At 41.4% G+C, this 15,506-nt stretch overlaps 1 protein-coding gene across 1 annotated transcript in view; it reads left to right on the forward strand.

The window, feature by feature from the left end:
- Positions 1-15,506, forward strand: part of LOC104525642 (CUB and sushi domain-containing protein 2) — a 291,143-nt gene that overhangs the window by 125,935 nt on the left and 149,702 nt on the right. Inside the window, 3 exon segments of the mRNA XM_010168859.2 lie at positions 5,650-5,727; positions 13,441-13,528; positions 14,725-14,849. Of these exon segments, the coding sequence (XP_010167161.2) occupies positions 5,650-5,727; positions 13,441-13,528; positions 14,725-14,849 (291 nt within the window).

The raw sequence follows: 15,506 nt of genomic DNA on the forward strand, positions 1-15,506 counted from the left end.
GTTTGTGTCAGTGTAGTTCAGCTTTCCTCAAAAGGAAGAAGTGGGACTTTGATGAGAAAAAATGCCGTACCCTGGAGTAACAGGAACAAAGAGAAAGGGAGAAAAGTTTCCTTTGATAAATCTGCAAACTTGCCCTGCTTTTGTTCTGTTTCTTGAGCCTTAGCAATGTTGTTATGGCCTCAACATAGGCTTTGCTTTATGAATCACCATTACTATTTAACTTTCCTTTAACATAAATATAAATTACTTTGTAAGAAAAAAACATTTGTTTTTTTGTATAGTGCAAACGACTGCAGCTGATGGCTTTTGATAAGACATTTTCCTTTGCTGTCACGATTGCTGCTTTCTATTAAAACACCTGTCTGAATCATCCTTTTTTTTCTTAAATAGAAAAGTAAAGATTAATGTTATAATTTCCTCTGATTAGATAAATGTCAGGGGGTTCTAATCTAGCACACTCATGGAAACTGTTTTGTTAGGTATAATGAACTGTGATTTTGTGTAGTGAGTGTTTAAAAGATGAACTTAATGTGCTCTTGAAATGGCATTGAAGCAGGACCTTTGTCTAGCTGGCAAAGGGAACCTGACACTCATTCTTCACATACTTGCTGGTTTTTGTGGAGATTTTAGGGTCTTTCCATCTGTTAGGGAAGATTTCAATAGTTAAACCAAAACAAAATGAGACATAAACCAAAAATCCCACTAGATATAAAGGCAGGATATTTGCAGTCAATGGAGTCTGTGTCTGTAGAATGCTGAAGATACCAATACAAATTTAAAAAGCTCACCATAATCCCTTTTACAGGAGCATAACCTTGTTTGAACATAAATATTTTAATGGAGATAAACAAATACATACAAAATAGGATATGTAATGCTGTATAAAGTAGAGCAACTGGAATGTGTAGAGATGAAGCAGACCTCAGGATTGTCCAAGAGAGGGTGAGGATGAATCCAACTTGTCTGTTTTCCAGACATGTATATATATCATTTACTAACATCCTGTGTTCTCTGAGACAGTATCTGGCTTTGCTGATGATCTATAAGAAAATAATTTCCCTTGCAGTTTGGCTAACATTGATACTTAATTTTAGCAGAATGCTGCCTTTGTTCTGTTTCAGCTCTTTCTAATCTATGCCCTAATTTGGAAATCTCTTTATGAATGTAAAAGCAAGGTTAGCTGTAATCAGCCTGTGTATGAGTTTTCTTTGTTGAATACAGTAAATTTATTCCCTTCCAGGGAGAGTTAAAATATTTTTCCTTTTCCCTTTTATGTAGGGTGAATCTTGCATTCTTGCAAATACTTCTTTCCCCACACTGTAAAAGACTATAAAAGGGACTGTAGAGAAATCAGTGCATTGATCTTTTTATCTTTCTCCCACTCCTACTTTCTTTCCCAAAAAGGTGCTTTGTATCTGCAGGTGGTAAGAAAATAAACTAGAATCACCTTACTCAGGACAGGTGACAGTGCTGGGGTCAGAATCCAGGTGTCCCCTGTCATCCCCTCAATCAGCACAGTGGTAAGGTGCTGGAAATGAGGTAATGAAAAAGCTGCTGAATTGAAAATTACACTAAACAGATCTAAATATAATGCTCTGGCTGGTGTAGTCCATCTCTCCACCTATTTTTTTTCTTTTTTTTATTACAGAAGTTGGATCCCAAATTGCTTTTTAGCTGATTGTTACCAGCACATAATTGCATCTTTTATTGATCTCCCCGCCCTGTTCCCTTCCCCTTCTGTCCTCCACCCTCGGGTAGGAAGATAAATGTGAGTGAGCTTCAGCCCTTAGTGCAGTGCAGAATATTGCCTTTGATATTGGTCAGTGAACTATCTATTGCATGTACTGCACCACATAAATGGCTTTTAGGGATGTGTATATAGAAATATATATGTTTAATTTCTGACAGATCTGCCAGTCTTCATCTTGGATCCCACCTTTGGGTTGCAAAGAGGTTAGAGCTTGTGCTGTGCAACCTGTTGAGTCTCATGGGCAATCCTGAGAGAGAGCAGAGAAAGGAAGATCCTAGTGCTTGTTGCAGGCTCTGATTCCTAAGGAGCCATTGCTTAGGCTGGCCTGATGGAGGGTGTAAAGGAGGAGTTTCAACATGGTTGTATTTGAGGGTGTTTCTCTTCACTTCCACCTTGAGTAAGAATCCCTGTAAGCAACCTGCCGTAGTGTCCCAGGTGATACTGAAACACCCCAGCAGCAGGTTTAGGCAAGTCTGTGTTTAACAGCAATCCCCCAGCCAGGAGAACAGAGGCTCATGGAATAGATTTTTGCTGAAATGCTGTTTTCCAAATTAAAAATAAATGTCTCTTTAAATTCTTGTCTAAAACAACATGAAATGGTTTAAAAAGAAACACCCCAGACTGCCTGCTTGCTGGAAAAGCTTTGTAATGTCATCTTTCAAATTTGACAGGACACTGAGTATTCCATTAGATCTATCAGATACGTGTGAGCAGCAAAGCCCTCCAGAAAACAGAGGAATTTCTGTTCATCCAATTATCCTGACACAGGCCTTTGTAGTGCTGTTCCACATTCAAATTTATAAACAAAATAGATTCTCATATATCAGATTTTTTGAGGGCATAGAGTTAGGAGAATTATTTATTTTTATTTTTTTTAGAAAGAGCAAGTGATATTGTATTCTGACTAGTTCTAATCTAAATGGAGTAATTTGTAAAGCTTGACTTTCATCATTATGTCTCCATGTCACAAACAAAATGAAGGATTAGGAGGAGAGCAGTATAGTGATCTCTCTTTATCAATTATTGTTGAAAAGAGACACAATGCAATTAGGGGAGTAGATACTTCATGGCTAATGCAGTTTAGTCTCTCTATTTTAGGATTGGTCCTTAGTAATGAATGTCTGGTTTCTGCTGCTTGTTTTCATTACTGTTGGGTGTTTTGGAGTTAGGCTTTCCATTAGTCGCAGATTTGGAGTGGGGCTCTCTGTTAGCTGGGTTCTGGAAGGCAGGAATAAATATGGGTGAACCTTTGTTATTTAGTGTGTCCTTTTAAAAAATTGCATCTGTGTGCAAAGCCCAGGTGTGTTGAAGCCGTGAACTCTCCATACCAATTGCCTTCTGTTGGACTAGGGGATGTTCAGCAGCCCTGTGTGATCAACACAAGTCCAGGTAGTTCAGCAGTCAGCGTGTCTGGCTGAGAAGTGCTGACCCTCCCAGGGACGTGTTGTCCCATCCCTGGTGTCAGCAGCAATGCTGTGTGTGGGATGTACACAGTGATGGGAGAGCTTTGCTTGTCTTTTCTGGCCGCAGGCTCACTTTATCATACAGAAATCAACAGATCTGTGCTTTTCTGTGTGTGGCCAGGAGAAACAGTCACTGGGAATTGTATAAAGTAACTTGCAGAGAATATAAAAATGGAAATTATTTTTATAAAGCTTCTCTCTTACTGATGGTGCCCCAAAGCATTTTATGGAACAATGAATTGGGTACTGCAGAGTCATGAGCCATTGTGTATCCTGCAGTAGCTCAAATTTAGCCTTTGATACTTGGTCTTGACTATATTTTATTGACTGGGAGGGAATTTTGGCTCTGACTGTGAGGTTATCCCTGTACTTGCTTGGAAAGTGCCAGAGAATCATTCACTGCAGTGTTATGGAGGGTCAGCAGAACAGGAGCTCCTCAGCACTTTGTGCTGATGATGGTTGGAATGCTGCATCTCAGCATTGGTGAGAGGCTGGAGAGCCCCAGCCTGGGTCCTGTGCTGTCCTGTGGGTGGAAACCCCTTTGGGCAGCACCCCAAGGTCCTGCCGAGGTCTGGGACAGGGTGGCTGTGAGAGCAGAGCAGGCTCTGTGAGCAAGGGAGTCACCCGCTCAGGTGGGTGCTGCTGGGCTGATGGCTTCACCCAGCACATCATGGTAGCTGAGACCCCTCTGTTATGCTCGATAAAGGCTGTGGTGTGCCTGTGAAAGGGACCCTTTAAGCTCTTCCCACTCCATTTTGTTGCTGCAAGGTGTTTATTGCTGCCCTGAGCCGGAGCAGAGCTGGAACCATTGCTGGCTGGTGGTCATTGTGCACAAGCAAGAGGACATGCGAGGTAGCCCCATAATGCTGTGGCCTTTAGTACAGCCTTTCATTTCTCCTCTGTGTTTTAAAGCTGTCACTAGTCTAGCTGAGGCAGAAATAGGTTCCAGACTTGCCCTAAAATATCAGCTCTTTTAGCCCCACATCCTTTGTCCCCTTACTAGTGTGTGTTAAAAACCTTGAGGTCAGATGACAAATATCCCAGAATTATCATACTGTGACCTGGAGGAATATGTGGCTGCTTGAGGCATTCTGAGACCTGCTGCTTTTTCTCTTTGTGCATTTGCAGGTGGATTACAGTAAAAAAAACCAAACCAAACAAAACCCCACAGGTGTATGTTAGCTTTGCTTTGAAAGTGGCATACTGTTAATTATTTTTCTTCTCTTAAAAAATGAGGCAAAAAAAAAAAGCTCAACAGATGAAAGCTACTAATAAGAAAGGCATGAACAACATAAGCTTTTCTTCATGAATATTTTTTAAGCTAATGTGGACCTCAGTTTGAAGATATAACTGATTTATTTAAAGAGAAAGCAAAGAGCTGTAACCAAATGATGAACAAAAAGCTCCAAGCTAGCATCTAGCTTAGAAAAGCACTACCTTAGGTAAGCTTCAAGGAATAACGCTTGACATCTCCATCTCTGAAGCTCCTGCAAACAGATGTTGCAAACAGATTTTTTTGATTTTTTTTTTTTTTTTTTAGAATACATGATTAAAAAAACCTTGTTAGTTATATCGGTAATTTTTCTTGACAACTTTGTCTTAGAAATGTGCTAATTTAGAGATGAAAGTATGACAAGATAAAGAACAAGAAAAGAACGGTTTGAAGTGGAAGATGGACCGTTTTTCTCCATGGATAAGGACTGGCTCATCAGCAAAAGGATCCTCTAAAGTGATTTAGACATAATGCTTTCTGCTGTGAAGTTATTCTTTAACCACATTAACTTCAAATATGCCAGTAAAATTTCTGCTGTGTGTTAGTAAAAAGTATCTGTGTGTGTGCTGCAGGAAGCCCTTGTCTGTCTGTCTCTCCCAGTATCCAGATGGTTTTCACAGTGTGGGTTTTGTACAAAACCCTCTTGTGTAGGGAGAGCCTCAGTAACAGCCAAGTCCAATAATAAAAACAAATAGCTGCTCAGTGACCTGGGGAATTTTCTTATTGGGAAGAAGGATGGGGCTCTCCTGGCAACGGAGAGTTAGAAATCTGGTTGATACCCTCACATTTTCCTCATCCTCTGGGTGAGGTTTAGAGCAGGGAGGGTCAATGGTCACAACAGGACCTCTGGTAGAGTCACCATGTAGATGTTATAATTGATGTGCCTCTGGCTGTTAATAGTGGGTCTGGACATTTAGACTTCTCTTTATAATAATATAGTTTTAATGTAGCCCTTTTTTCTGCTGTTTTACTGCCTTTTTGTGTCTCCTATTTATGCAGGTCGTGTGCAGTTTTTGGGTTATGGGGTATTCATCTGAGTGCTGTATTCTCGTAGAAGCAGCAAATGGCTTTGTAACTAACTGTTGCTTCACTTTCTTTTTAAATAATCCCTAATGCTAAATCTTTTCCTTGTCTTTTGCTTTGTTTTCAACCTGTCTCTGTAGTCAAAAAGCAAATGGAACTGAAGTCCAGAGGGGTGAAGCTAATGCCCAGCAAGGACAATAACCAGAAGACATCAGTGTGTAAGTTTTTTGGCTCCTCCTTATACCGTCTTTGTATATAATGATCTCCTTGGACATTTCATTTGACTTTCCAGTAATCTCTACAACTTTGTCACTCTTAAAAGTTTTAATGCTTTTTCCCCCCTCTTTCCTCTGCATTACTGCATCACTTCCAGTGCTCTATTCACAAGCATATACTAACTCGTTACAGTGGGAACGGAGGGGATCGGTGTGTGTGCATTTAATATATACTGTATGCTTCCTGCTCAAGGACGGACTGGGGTTCGTTACTTCTCTTGTCTTTTAGTGTGGAAAGTGTCCAACTTTATGTAAACAATAATGAAAACTGAATTAATGTTACTATTGGAAAATTAGGAGTAGGGATAAGGAACCACACACACAAAAAAAAGACCTTTTAGAAAACTCGTGGAAGCAATACAATAGCAGTGTCTCTCTCTCTCTTTCTCTTTGCATTTTATTTAAGTATTTATCCCTGAAATAATACTGATTTTTATGGTCTCCCTATCAGTTACTTTCAGTGTATCTAGTGGTTGCTACGTTAGAGGCGTGCTCAGAATGTCACTTGGTCACTGCTGTGTTTTCCTCTTGGGGGAGGTGGATCCATTAGGTCCATTCATCTTTACATTCGGTTCTTTGCAAATCAGAAGCACAAGGCTCATAGTTTCTTTGTGTGTGTGACTCTGGACAGATGACTGGGCTCTTAAGGGGACTCTAAGATTAAACAGGAGGGATCTGAATTAACTCGAGTTTATATTTTATATAAATTTCAAATAGGAGCAGAATGTAGTATTTCTTAAAATCGTTTTTAGAGGTGGGGTTATAATTACTCATTTTGTTGCATAGTCCATTACAACCATCAAAGAGAGACCGTTTGGACATTTCACTCACCTGAATTTTGGATGCAAAATTCACTTAAAAAAAAAAAAATGGATTAATTAAATTTAAAACATCACTTACTGTCTGTCTGAAATGAAAATGGCCCACTTCTAGGCTTCCAGTTTTTCAGGAGCAAGGGCCTGGCAAGGAAACTAAATAGCAGGGTGTAAATTGCACAAAATCTGCAGAGCAGAAAATGGTGGGGCACATTTAGAGAAAGTTAGATCAATTTTAAGAAAACCCCTGTATGCAAGATGTTCCTGGTCCTATGATGTATTCTTGCCAAGAAGAATTTAATTGTAATAAACGTTTAAATTCACTTAACTGAGAATGAAATTTTGTGGGAAGATACCACTAGTTTTGTGTTGGCCCTGGAGACAAAAGGATGCGTGTGGAGTGGGATATCTGCTGTCTTGGATATTGGGGAATGTGGGGAAGGGTCTTCACCATTGGCTTGGGATAATTACTGTGTATAAGTATCCTGGTATTGAGAATATCTAGGATTCCCATTTGTGCCTCCTGGCAATGCTAGGCTGCTTCCCTGTAGCCGTGTTACCTGTTGCTAATGAACATTGCTAATGACCATGGTCAGCCCTGACCCTACCAGGGGCTCCAGGGAAAGGTGCTGGAGGTTGAGTAGGAGACAGCAAGTGAACTTTTTTGGTTCCAGTGTATCCTGCTGTGTCCCAGTCGTGCTCCACTTCTGAGGATAAAAGTGTAGGCAGTTCTTGTTGCCTCTGCCCAGTTTATCCTCACCCAACCAAGAGCAGGCTCCAGTCTTCAAAGCTGGTAATTCAGCATCTTGTGTAGAGCTAATCTTGTCGTATTTGATAAGGCAAAAGAGAGTGTGGGAAGGCAGCTTAGCCTGAAAGCTGTTAAGCTGTAATAATAGAGATGGTGATAGAACCGTGGCCCAAATTCCTTTCGGTTACCAGCGTGGTGCCTGCCACAACCCTTGTGCCTTCAGCTCCTTCCATGTGCACTGCTCTCAGCAAGGTCTGGACTGTAAACCCAGATTAACCTCTATCTTGCACAGCCTTCTGCTGTCACACTTCTCTGTTACAGTAAATTTTCAACTTCAGAAATGCTGATTCTGGAGAAGGTGTCTCCAGAAAATGGTTCTTTTTCAGGAAATGGAGCTCAAAATGTTATCTTCTTTTTTTTTCCCCCCCCTTGCTTTTTAGATTTGCATGGCTAGCCATGCCCCTTCTTCTCTCAAACTTCCACGAGTTTGAGTCTGCATATGCATCAGAGATAATTATACAGGTGGGACAGGCTGATTAAAGTTTGCTAGTGTTGCTCTTATTTCATCTGGCTCAAATATCAGAAATCTAGAAATTTCTCTCTTTCTTGGTAAAAGCTAGAACTACACCATGCTTTATTTCCAAAGTCTTTCTTACCAGTGCTCTTTTCTAGTGCTCTTTGTCTGAAAATTCTCCCTTGAAGCATCTGTGGCCACATAAGGCATCTTGCAGCTACGTGCTTCATACCCTGCAGGTCTTTCAGATGGACACCATGGTGAGCTGCCAGATCCTACCTGACCAGATTAAAGCTTTTATGTTTAATGTGTCTGAATGGAGGCAAAATGTAGTCAAATAACAGCTGTTGGTACTATTTCAGAAAAAGAATATATTAAAAATACGTAATTTTGGGGGGGAGGTGCTAATTGTGTTCGGTTGCAGCCAAATGTGTTTATTTGAAATTGAAATCAAGTGCCTCGTACTGTTCACCATCCCTAAAATTAATTGGGCATCTTGCTTTAATCATTTTTAGAGGAAAAAAATAATACAGCTCTGGAGAATAAGATATGAGAATTAGTTTTACATTTTAGATTGCATTTAGGGGATTATTTCTTTTACTGCATGCAGTATGTAAACGTGTATATTCCAGGTCACACAGTGGGGAAAAAAAAATGGTACTTTGCTTTTACAGAACAGCATCAAAGTTGCTTTTCTGACCTTTGAATGAGGCACACCTGCAAATGTGCTGCTGGATATCATTGTATGAAGTGGTCCACGTTCTGTGTATATTCAGATTTAGTAAAATCTATTTTAAATTTCCAAATGCAAAGTCATTTTGAAGGTGTGGAGCAGTTTTAGATGTCAGACAAGCATATGGAAACTTCTAGATATTCAGCATTGCATCAAGCCTGCTTCCTGCATCAGATGTTGAGGTCTGGGGGTGCGTATGTGGGTCCCAGCTCTACTGCAGCAGCACAAAGTGAGTATCAAACAGAGGAGCCACCCTTGGGTTTCTAGCACTAGGCAACACAGCTTTGAAAGAAGATGTGTTTGGTTTAAGTAGGACATGCTGCAGACGTAGTCTTTGCAAATGGTCTTTAAAATCTGAAAGTCTGTAAATGTTTTTGAACTTGCATACTTCTGAGCTATTCTGAGATGTGAAATATGGGTTCAGAATTCCCCAAGTAAAAAAAAAAATTCCAGGTGGAAGTAGTCTTCTGCAGTGTTAGAGCCTCACAGCCCAAGTCTGTACCCTTTCCACACTTGCATATTGCCAGGTGCTTGAGTATTTAATCAGTATTGCTGAGGTTCTGGAAATGCTTCACATTTGCCTGGGTGCTGAAGGACCTTCCTGGATCGGAAAGGCAGCGAGTGCTTCATTGGGCTGAGAACATTATCAGTAGGTCAGCTCTCTGCTTTTAGGACTGAATTTTGTAACCCATTAACTTGACCAGATGGTTGCATGGGGGTAACGTGAACATTATCAGTAGGTCAACTCTTCTGCTTTTAGGACTGAATTTTGTAACCCGTTAACTTGACCAGATGGTTGCATGGGGGTAACTTCAAGCCTTAGTGTGATCGTAAGGATTAACCTTTTTAAAACAACTAATAACTGCTACAGTCCTTCCCTCCCCTCCTTCCCATGCTAGTAGAGAAACTCACTTGCTTTCACTGTATTTCTCATGCTGAGAAATGTTGAGTCTTTGTAAAACCTTTCAAAATGCTGCTTTATTTTGTAGCTCATATTTTACATTCCTAAATTCAATAAAGAATTGTCCCTTGGGAATCTATCAGTGAACTTTATTAACATGGGGAGATACAGAGATCTAAAGGTTCTCACGTCTTTTAACAGATGGAGTAAATGACTGTGGTAAACAAAGCAATCTTAACTGGCTGTGATTGAATACACAATGAGAAGGAAACTGTTGGGGAAAAATGAGGAGGAGCATGAAGGGTTTGAAAACTATGGGGCTTGGGGGAGAGAATCCTTGAGCCTATAATCCAGAAATGGAACAGTTCATCATGGTTTTTAAGATCCATTGTTTTCCTAGTAACCTTGGGGAATTAATTTTGGAGTGGTACAGCACAGGCATAGATCAGTCAAACCTCCAGGAAGATGAGCGCAGTACTGACAGCAAGTTCTCAGCATAACAAATATGGTTTATGACCTTTGGTTTAGTTACGTTGATGTGTGTGTTTAAAACAAAAGATAGAAGAACAGAAGTTTCTCTAAGTGCCCATCTAATCCATCCTCTCCTTTTCGTCTACTCTCCTTTACATTTACAAAGTAAAATGTCCCAACTATCATGATATGGAGATATCTTTCCTTTCCTCCTTGCTCTGTTCTATCGTATCTGCTCTCTGATTTATCTGCACATGTTATATAGATATTAATAGAACGCTAGCCAACAACAGAAGAACTGTTTGTAGTCTTTGGACATGTGATTACTGACAACCTGCCCACTGGTGCCTATGGGTTTTGCTGGTCAGCTGGAGCCTTGCTTCCTCCTGAAGCTTTGAATCAGAGGCTTTGAGGTTTGCTGTCATCTGATATGGGGTGTAATAAATGGATGCAATAGTGCAGAGTGAGTAACGGGTGTAAAAGATGACTGGAGAGTCTTTTACTATGGGAGAAAGAATTTGATGTGGAAAGGCAGTTTGGCAATGAAGAGTGTACGAGTGTTTGAATGCAGAGGTACCTGCAGGAGCTGTCTGTGTGTGTCTGTACGTTATAGGTGAATCTCAGTGTGTTTTTACTCTGGAGAAGGTAGAGAAGATGAGAAATCTTAGCACTTTTCCTTAAATACCTTATGGACTTGTGACATACAACCCTACTTTGTACACTCTATCCTAAGCATTAATTTTACTTTGTTTGGAGATACCTGTAGGTGCAGCCAGCGTGTTTGCGTAGGTAGGTAGTGATTTAAGAAACCCAAAGGAAGATGGTGTCACCTACGTACTTTGTTCAGCCAACCTTTCGTTCCTCAGAAGCAGTACATCACCTCAAGCACTAGAAGAAGGGCTCTGGAAGTTGGTGATTTCATTTGCAGAAGGATCACCTCTGTCTCTGAAGAGATGCTGTCCCTCTTTCAGGCAAACGTTTGCTGCCGCTGTTGTTTTTGTACAGCACTTCCACAGCAAAACCACCTCGCTTCCTAAATCAATGTGCTGCAATACTGGGGGATGTTTCATTCTGACCTTATTTTCTTGCTCTGAGGTGATTCACAACCCACTGCTGAAGCCTCTTTGTGGGTTTGGTTTTTTTTTTTCATGCTCTAAATTTAATTTGCTTCATGTATCATCAGGAAAACAAACATTAGGTCTGTCCCACGCCCTGGAAGGTGTACACCAGAGGAGTATTTAGCTGCGTAGATTACATTCAACAGCTTCATCAAATGATGGGAAATGGCTCCAAACAGATTCTAAGACAAAACTCAGCCAGATGGATCAACTTTTCTCTGCCCATGTTTTGATGAACCTTCCCAAGATGTGCCTACAGCTCCTGCAATGATGTGACAGGGGTCTGGGTCCTTACAGCCAGCTTCTTACGTGGGTTTTAAACACACTTGAAATCTTTAGACCCGAAAGCAAACTGACCCAAGTTAATAAAAAGTTAGCAAATTCAAAACTGTTCCATTTTTTGTGTGTATTTGAGCATGAAATTCAGCAGGGAAGAAGGGAGAGCAGATCAAACTAAAAGAATGTATTTCAGTGAAACAAACCCATCGAATAATCTTGCATTTCTGAGACCTGCTGGAGGTGCCCACTCCTGGAGCAGGGTTTCATCATGGCTGCTTCAGTTATTGGGGCATGGTCGCTGAAAATATCAGCTCTGAAGCCCTGCTCTGGGCAGGGGCTGTCTTCCTCTGACTCTGGTGTATGTTCAGGATCATCAGAATCTGTGAAAGGTGGCAGCAAAGCTTTGTAGCTACAAAATGCAGCTGTCAAAAGATACCATGTGCTGCTTTCATGCTCCTGTCTCTTGCTGGTGTTTTTGCTTCTCCATGTGACTGAGCTTAATGTGGGATTATGAATATGCAAAAGAGGGAAAACAATCTCTCAGGAGCATGGTTTCCCATAAAGCCATATCTGTATTACTCTTGTGCCCTTAAACACATGGAGGAGATGGTGGAGCACCAGTGTCGTGCTGAAGGATGGAGCCCTGTGTGGGGACAGCCCCAACCCTGTTCCAGGGGGGTGGCTCCAGCATGGTGGGGTGGAAGGTGATGTGAAAAGGGGAGCTGGGAGAGACAAAGGTCCTTTCAGAACTGAAGGGGATGGGATGAGATGTGAATACCTAGAGCTGAGGAGGAGGTTGGAAGCTGTAATGTTTTCAGTGTAGGTAGCCAGCAGTTAGGTGTATATGTTCAAACGAAAGCCCTGTACCAACGGGAGCAGAAGAGTGATCCTTCTGTCCTTCTAGGAAGAGTGTTACATCTTCCAGCTGTAGTGCCTGACTCCATGAGGTGTAATTACCCAATGAATAATTACCATATTTGCTGGTCTTGCCTTTTTGTGCATTCATGCTGCGCAGTCTGTTTTTGTGTAGACTCTCCACGTGCTTATCTTCCCATGTCAGTATTGATGTGCACGCACCTCCATGTCTTTCACCATGCTCAGTGCCATGCAGATCTCAAATTGTTGAGACAACATGTCTGCTGTGAGAAACATGCTTTTATCACCACACCATCATCCAGCATCATTGCCAAGGAGCGTTGCGTTTTCGTTGTGTCCTTCCCTTGGTGAGACAAGAAAACTGAGTCACATAAAATTCTACAGCTCCGTGACAAAATCACACTTTTGTCCCTTATTATCCTGCATTTTGGTAGTTGGTGGAATTCAAAATTGAAATCAATATGTTGCTAGATCTCATCTCATCCTTGTCAGGAGCCACCCAGGTTATAACCACCCCAAGGCAATGCTTGTTTGCGCCATTTGACAGGCTGGAGGGGGAAGGTTGAAATGGGGAGGTAGAGAATGGGAAGGTGTTTATTCAGTGCTGATCACTTCATAGATTTCATGTTTGTTGGCGGTTATTTTAAGGTTGCTCCATAAATTTTTTCATATTCAAACTAAATTACTTGCTTTCAACTGCTAGACTTGCATTCCCCTCTCCTTTCTCCCTTTTGTTCTGTGCTTGGTTTTTTTCCCCTGGTATCATACACCTGCCTTTTCATCGAGTTGTTTTCTTTCCCTGGCACCACAGAGATGGGTTTGGAGGGGTGGTAGGCTGTCACCTTGTTGTGACACAGGTGGCCATTTTAATCACAGGCTTTGGAAATGGGCTGTTTAATTGGTGTAATTTTGCAGAATGAAAAAAACTCTTTTCAGAGGTACTTCTGGAGTGGAACAGAGGGAAAACTGCGTCCCTAGCTGGCATTTCCTAGAAAACACTTTGGTGTATAAACCGAGCTGAAATTATTCCAGTTACATTTGTTTCCAAAGCTGGTTTGTTTTTTTTTTCTAAACAAAATGGAATGTGTTCAGGTTTTTGAGCTCCCAATTGCCATTTTTCTCTCCACATCCACCAAGACAGTTGATGAAAGAATGCTACTTTTACTATTCTGTCTCTGTATGTGCTGTTTTTGCTTTGTAGTAACTCAGGTTGGTGTGTCCCAGGGACATAATATGTGTCCAGATCCTGGGATTCCAGAGAGAGGCAAAAGAATAGGCAACGATTTTAGGTAAGAACCTTTTACGTGTGTGTTTGTGCATGCTGCAAAGCTACTGTTGATAACCCTTGTGCGTGCTCCTTGGTGTTATATAGTCTGGTTTTAGTGACCATCTGCACACCTCTAAATGTATAATGTCTGAAAAGCTTGCTGAGAGTAGTGATGTGGAAGAACAAGTGTGTGTAAATGTGCACGTGTGTGTTTGGGGGACCGTGTCCTGGATGAGGATCTGTAATGATCTCTCTTTCGGAGTATTTCTCTTTTCACAATATGGGCGTTTAGCCAGGCTTGTATAATCGATGTTTGTTGTCATTCCCTCCTTCAGTTAAGTGAGAAAGAACTGTCTTAAACAGCAAAAAAAAAAATATACCACTTTTCAAATTAGCTTAAGTCACAGCATGGCCCTGCCCTTAATGAATTTGAGGTGACTTCCCAAAGCACTGGTGTACAGTTCTTGTCAATAAGTATATGTGGTGTTAGATAATTGTTTTCTTATAAAATTTAAAACAATGCTGTTACTCCCTTGTAGTTGCTAGTGTTCATTTAGAGTGTGCAGGAATGAATCAGCCTGCTGTTAGCAATGGTGAATCAATATTTAATCTTATTTTGCTGTCGATGGCTGTTTTGTTCGCTAAAAGTGTCTTTCAGTTTAACCTGAGTCTATCAAATTCTTCTGAAATCCAGAAAATGGATCAGAGGGGTGAGAGCAGAGGAAAGAGAATTCCCAATAGTCCCTAAATGCCACAGGATAAATTCTCAGCTGCTGTAAACCAGCATTGTGTCGCTTCAGCCAATAAGACAATGTTGCCATAAACCAGCAAAGGATCTGAATCCAAAGGGATAGAATAAAGACCAAATCTTTCAGTAGTAGATAAAGACATTTTTATTTTTTTTCTTTATAAGAATGCTGAGCATGTCATCTCTTGGGGCTGAGTCTGTGCTCCTGCACAGAATAAAATTCCCACTGAAGTTGCATTGAAAGAATCAAATCTGTTCTTGGAGCATCAGCACCTCAGGCAAACAGTGCCCAGCACAAGCGAGTGCAGGTGGCACGAGCTCGCCCCTCATTCATTTCTGCTGTTGCCTGCAGGGCCACTGAACTCCCTCTGTTCACAATTTGGAGAATCACTGGGGTAGTAAAAAAGTGACAAGCCTGTTGCTGCAGAAGTGTCTCAGTTGCTAACCTCACCCTTTGTTCTGTCTGCTAGGTTAGGCTCCAGCATCCAGTTCACCTGTAACGAGGGTTATGATTTACAAGGGTCCAAAAGCATCACCTGTAAGAGAGTCAGCGACATCATTGTGGCGTGGAGTGACCACAGGCCAGTGTGCAGAGGTGAGAAGACAAAACTTCCTGAGTTATTAGGACTAATGGGAGAACTTGTCTCCTTAATGTCCCCTTCATGCATCACCCATTCTGTCCTCAAGTTTGCCATCCCTTGGTTAGGATCCCTCAGCTGGTTCCTAACCTCAGGCTGTGGCGTGGCCCGTGGTACATGTCTGGTTTCCAAACCCCACCTTGGGCACAGGGCACAGCGAGAAGAGCCCCGTCTTGATGCTCAACAACCTGTTGGGAAAATCCAGCTCTCCACTGCTACCTGTCCAGCACTGCCCAGAGTGCATCTGTGCTCTTGGAAATCGGGAGTTTGCTCTTGCCAGCTTCCTGGTCAGAAATCAATAGGATCCTGACTTTTTTTTTTTCTAATGGTGATTCTTGTTTTCTGGCTGAGTGAAAGTGAGTAATACAGGTTCAAATTTTCAGCTTTTTCAGCACAAGACTGAGAAAGAAACCTTTGTTTGGTTCCCATGCAAGTGGTTTTTTTATTTCAGAAATTCAGTTCTTAAGAAAAACACCTTTTCCTGTTGTATAATGGAACTAATAAAGCTATTTCCATTAACTACAGAGCTTCATTAACTACAGAGCTTCCAGGTTGCCCAAGGAAGTTGTGGCTGCTCCTCCCTGGAAGTGTTGAAGGCCAGGTTGGATGAGGCT

Source organism: Antrostomus carolinensis, unplaced genomic scaffold (assembly GCF_000700745.2).
Source record: "Antrostomus carolinensis isolate BGI_N321 unplaced genomic scaffold, ASM70074v2 scaffold3800, whole genome shotgun sequence".
NCBI classification, from domain to species: Eukaryota; Metazoa; Chordata; class Aves; order Caprimulgiformes; family Caprimulgidae; genus Antrostomus; species Antrostomus carolinensis.